At 33.4% G+C, this 6000-nt stretch overlaps 1 protein-coding gene across 2 annotated transcripts in view; it reads left to right on the top strand.

Annotated features, from left to right (window-relative positions):
• Positions 1 to 553: 553 nt before the first annotated feature.
• The window catches only part of LOC138388477 (complement C5), a 94148-nt gene continuing 88701 nt past the window's right edge, over positions 554 to 6000 (top strand). For both annotated transcript variants that reach the window (XR_011234129.1, XM_069476730.1), the window contains exons 1-2: positions 554 to 640; positions 4723 to 4915. Coding sequence is in view for 1 of the 2 variants with exons in the window: in XM_069476730.1 (XP_069332831.1) it covers positions 576 to 640; positions 4723 to 4915 (258 nt within the window). In the remaining variant the exon portion in view is untranslated. The remainder of the gene's footprint in view (positions 641 to 4722; positions 4916 to 6000) is intronic.

Genomic DNA, 6000 nt, shown 5'->3' with positions numbered 1-6000 from the left:
CTGGTTTCTAGCTTTGGGCTATTCCTTGTAGTGTCAAACTCCCATTTCAGAGTCCCTTTATTTGTATTTTCTTTTCTATTTTTTCCTTTTTTTTTTTTCCTTTTTTTAAAAAGGTTCCCTGACCAGGAATCAAACCCGCATTTATATTAATAAAACTAAACATCCATATAGAAAAATTAGCCGGGCATGGTGGCACATGCCTGTAGTCCCAGCTACTTGGGAGGCTGAGGCAGGAGGATTGCTTGAGCCCAGGAGTTTGAGGTTGCTGTGAGCTAGGCTGACACCATGGCACTCTAGCCCAGGCAACAGAGTGAGACTCTGTCTCAAATAAATAAATAAATAATAAAATAAAAAATAAATATCTGGGATGTAAATTTCTATCAAATACCCCCTATCTTTATTTCTGGGTACGAAAGGGTGTTTTTGTTCCAATTTTAGTTTAGTTTTCCTACTTAGAGGTTCCTCTTTCTGATATTAATAATTAACCAGATTATTCAAATTCTTTAAGCTCAGTTTATTTAAAAGGAGAATAGCTTCAAGAAGGCTATATCCATGATTTACTGCTACCTCCAGCCATGGGCCTTTTGGGAATACTTTGTTTTTTAATCTTCCTATGGAAAAGTTGGGGACAAGAACAAACGTAAGTAAAACAAGCCATCTTCATTTTTCAATGCATCTTAGTTGTGATGAGTGAAAAGTAAATTTGACAGTTTTTGTTAATTTGAAAGTAACTTTCTCCTTCTGAGAATACCAAGTGAATAGTCTCATTTCTGAATGAGAAAGTCATGGAAGCACCTTGATTTGTTGAGTGGCTCACAATATAACAGCTTTTGTGTGATTGTTATTTATAGAAAATTACATAAGAGAATATTCAAATTCCTCTTCAAAAAAGTACAAAATAAACTCAAGATAATAAACTTTCTGGGCATTTTTTTATCTGGTGCTTACTTTTCTTTGTGTTTTTCATAGACTATACACAGTTAAGCCAGAGTTACTTGGGGGTCAAATCTAATAAATGTGACTTGAAAATCTATTGTTGTAATTAGTTCTACATTTATAAGCTGCTTCTTCACGATTTTTAGTGTTTTTTTGCTTGTTTGTTTGTTTTGAGACAGTCTTGCTTAGGCTAGGGGTGCAGTGGTGTGAGTGCAGCCTCAAAAATCTGGGCTCAGGCAATCCTCTTGCCTTAGTCTCCTGAGTAGCTGGGTCTACAGATGTGCACCACCATGCTTGGCTAATTTTTTTTTTCCAGAAATGGGGTCTTGCTATGTTGCTCTGGCTGGACTCAAACTCCTGGCCTCAAGCGATCCTCCTGCCTCAGCCTCCCAAAATGCTAGGAATCCAGGTGTGAACCACCACACCCAGTCACAGTTTTTAGTGTTATGATTGAAATACTCTGCATTTTAAACCATGTCTTAAAAATAGTGATCTTATATCTAGAAATAATATTTTAGTACTGAAAAGTCACTAGAGATTATCTAATGAAACCTATTCATTTTATATATGAGGTTAAATCCAGATAGGAGAAGTGATTTAGCCAAAGGTCATACTGCTAGAGAGAGACAGAAGCAAGATTTTCATTAAGGTCTCCTGTTTATCACATCAAATTTTTTTCATTTTGTCATGAATATATACATATAAATGTATACTTAGGATGTCATTAATTTTTAGCACTCTCCCATCTCTAATCTGAGATTTTTTTCACATAGCCAAAATCACTTCATAATCTTAGGCAGTTTTTATTTATTCCTTTTTGAAAGACAGGCAGCTAAAGCTCAGAGAGATTGAGATTAAGTGACTTCAAATTAGTGGTAGAACTAGGGCTAGAAACTGGGTTCTGTGATTCTTGTCCGGAGTTATTCTGATACTGCACTGGCCCTTAATAAAAGTTTCTCCTCACTTTCTCTGAAAAATGAGAGTGTATCATTTACAAAATGGTAATCAATCACTTTAATTAATCAGTTGATTGACTCAACCAATATTTATTGAGCACCTACCATGTGATAGACACTGAGATATGGCAAATGGTAAAAGACAATTCCTAGAGCTTGCATTCTAGTGGGAGAAGCAAATAATGAATGAATGAACCAATGAAAGAATGTATAAGTTACATCAGGTAGTTATTAGTATTATGAAGAAAAAAATAAAAGAGAGTAAGAGAATAAAGAAATGATAGGTAACTATTTAAAAATGTGGACAGGGAAGGTTCCCTGAAGGAAGTGACACTCAAACAGTGCTTGAAGTAAGTGAGGGAACAAACTGTGCAAATATCTGGGGAAAGAGCATTCCAGGAAGGCCAGGACCTTTCTGTAAGTTCAGTCACCTGATCCTCTGCAGTCCTTGAAAGAAAATAAGAAAAGTATGAATTTTTTATATGAATAGATTATGCTACTGATAAATCAATAAGGACCAAAGTCTATATGAAGGGCGGTTCCAGAGTCATCTCTTATCAGCTTCTAAACACTAAATATTTTACATTTGACCACTATCACCACATAGACAATTCAAAATTAAAACATCACTAAACTGAAAAACATATAGCAGCTACAAACACTGACATTAAAATAGCTTTTTATCCCTAGATTTTTCTGATTACAAAATTCTTGATAAGTTCAGTTTAGTACAGCAGTTGGAAGTGCTAATTCTGGAAATAGGCTGCTTGGGTTCAATTCCTAATTCTATTAACTTATGAGCTATGTGAACTTGGGCAAGTTAATTAGCAGTGTCTTCAACTTAAAACAGGAGTAATAATAGTACCTTTCTCACAGAGCAGTTGTAGCAGCAACACAATGAGTTTACATACCTAGTGTTTAGAACGGTCCCTAGCACATGGTAAGATCTCAGTAAATGCATCTTATTACCATCAACGCTGAACTTTTCTCATTTTCTACTGTCCCTGCTAAGCATGTAGGGAAGGGGAATTCAGATGATGGCTGAAAATCTATAAATTCTTTCCCCTCTTTTACAATTTGCCTATAAATGGATCCAAATTAGTTGTCATGGAGGAGAACTGCCAGATACTTTAAAGGATTTAATTGCTACCAAATTAATTTCATTGTTACTAAAAACTTGTTGCTTTTTAAAAACTTTTAAAATGTTGTAATGTTGTTAGGAGCCTGTAATAATTCTGCCAGTTGGGGTGCTGGGTGCACCCCAAGCCTGTTGGACTACTTGAATTAGTCACTTGCTATGCCCTTTTTGGTTGAAATGCCTTTTTTCCTATGCAATAGCATATGTAGCTGTCACTATTCAAATTAGATATTTTTGTGAACATATAGTTAATAATCTAGTTTATGTTTCTAAGTTTTTATTTGGTAAAACAATGAAAAATCACATATTTTAAAATTTGTATTTAAAAAGCATGCATAAATTCACTTCTATCACATGAAAAATAAAAATGAGAAAACATGTCTATGGTTGTGAATAACACTTTTAACCTTGACCTCAATTGTACATATAACAGAGAAAGACCTGATTATAAAGTCCTGCCCCATTCACTTACAAGCTGTATGACCCAAGTCAAATTCACCTCTTATCACTTGTAAAATAGAAATAATAACAGTACCTATATAATTGGCTTGTAAAGATTAAAAAGAGTTGTCTGTAAAGTGGTAACATCCTCTGATGATATGGTAACTACTCAATTACTGTTACTGTGTATAGTGATGATGATGATGATTTGCTCTTCAAGGACTTCCGTCACTATTTCCATTTCCAAATGCATTTCCCCAACTCACTTGTTTTCTTTTCTTTAGCCACTTAATAGTATAACATAGTATCTCTCAGATTACTTCCTTTTAACTAACTTAATGAAATCAATGAATCTTAACATTTATTGAGTTCTAAGCATGCTATTCTAATATTCTCAATAAGCACTTTCATATATATGTTCTTTTGTTTGTTTGTTTGTTTTTCTTGAGACAGGGTCTTGCTCTGTCACCCAGGCTAGAGTGTAGTGGCGTCATCATAGCTCACTGCAGCCTTGAACTCCTGGGCTCAAGCAATCCTCCAGTCTCAGCCTCCTGAGTAGCTGGGACTACAGGCGTGTGCCATCATGCCTGGCTAATTTTTCTATTTTTTGTAGAGACAGGACCTCACTTTTGCTCAGGCTGGTCTTGAATTCCTGGCCTCAAGCAATCCTCCCGCCTTGGCCTCCAAAGGGCTAGGATTACTGGTGTGAGCCACCTTGCCCGCCCCCCCCCATATACATATGTGTGTATATATATATTTTTTCATATTTGTATTTAATCCTTATCACAGAAGATGGTGATATTTTCACAAGTAAGTTATTTTAGCCTCCGAAAGGGTTAGTGACTTTACCACAGTCACTTGGCCAGCAGATGGCAGAGCTGGAATTCAATCATTGGTGCCTATGTTGCTTCACTGGACAAAAAATATTGACCCCACTTACATGTTCTGGTCAACATCATTAAAAGTCTTCCTTGGCTGCAGTTTCTAAGGGAACGTGCTATTATTACCTTTTTAAATGTAAACTAAACCTTCAGCTCTATTTCTCAGGTCTTAATTCCAAGCTATTTCTTCTTGGAAATTATGCTGAAATTATCATAGATCACAAATAAATTTTTACTTAATAATATCATTTTTATGTTGAGGAAATATATCTATTTCAAATTGAATCTCTCAAGTGAGAGAAAAAAATCAGAAGTATAAGAAAATATGTCATATAAAGGTACTGAACCTTCTTTTTTCCTGTTTCAACAGTTATGTCATTTCAGCACCAAAAGTATTCCGTGTTGGAGCATCGGAAAATATTGTAATTCAAGCTTATGGATACACTGAAGCATTTGATGCAACAATCTCCATTAAAAGTTATCCTGATAAAAAATTTACTTACTCTTCAGGCTATATTAGTTTATCCTCAGAAAATAAATTCCAAAATTCTGCAGTCCTTACAGTATGTATTTACTCTTCATTTTATATATATATATATATATATATATACACACCAAATATTCTCAATAAAATATGTACAAACTTTGAATATTGATAACATAGAGATTTGATCAGTTATCCCACTCAACCACTGTGTGATTATTAGATGATGTCAATTAGATGATGTCAATGATAATATGGGTGAAACGAAAAATTCTCCATGGAAGAGTTGTTTAGAATGTGATGTAATACATCTACTTTTTGAGCAATGCATGTACATTTTCACATTCTTGTTGGAAAATAAAATTGGACTAATGCAAAAAAAATTTGGAGATGAATTGAAAACACTTGCTGTGAAAATTATCATTACAAAGAAATAGAGAAATATGAATATGCATATTGATTTATAGTGCATTGCCCACAAAAAACCAATAGGTGCTATTGAACATTTGTTTAAATTCCAATATTCTATAATTATGGTGTCCAAAACTAATAAAATTATTGATTACTAAAGTGAATAGTTCTCATCGACAACCTGTAGTTAGTAGAAAGAACAATCTTAGTCAAATAACTTTTCTCCTATTAAGATATCATAGTAAGATTGGTTAGAGACATGCTTGCAATTCATTTCTCATTAAAATTCTGATAACTAATAAAGAACCAGAAAATCAAAGAATATCATACTTAAAAGGGGCTATTGTTCATTTAGACCTTTGTTTCTCTAAAGTGAGTTCTTTATAAAGAAATAAAAATTGAAATTTTATAAAGAGTTTAAAATTAGAATTATATCAATCTTATAATATTTTGAATTTATTTTGTAAATTTGTTTTGAGTTTTTGGTTATATAAAAGTCATAAGCATAGAAGATTATACCTAGTTTTAAGTTTGTACATATTGAAGTAGCATTGTAATAAAAATGATTTTTAGTTGTATTTATAAATAATAAAAAGTCAATGCTGAGGGTTCTCTACATCTTTATCCTTTAAAAAGGGTATGTATATTACTCATGTTTGAACAACACTGATCTAAGCAAGTTCTAATAAAAAATAAGAATTCTTTCATTAATGTTCTTGATAGTAAACACTCTTCTCTCTTAATAAATACATC

Source organism: Eulemur rufifrons, chromosome 7 (assembly GCF_041146395.1).
Source record: "Eulemur rufifrons isolate Redbay chromosome 7, OSU_ERuf_1, whole genome shotgun sequence".
NCBI lineage: Eukaryota > Metazoa > Chordata > Mammalia > Primates > Lemuridae > Eulemur > Eulemur rufifrons.
The sequence above is the reverse complement of the archived record's forward strand: the minus strand, read 5'-3'. Positions and strand labels throughout refer to the sequence as shown.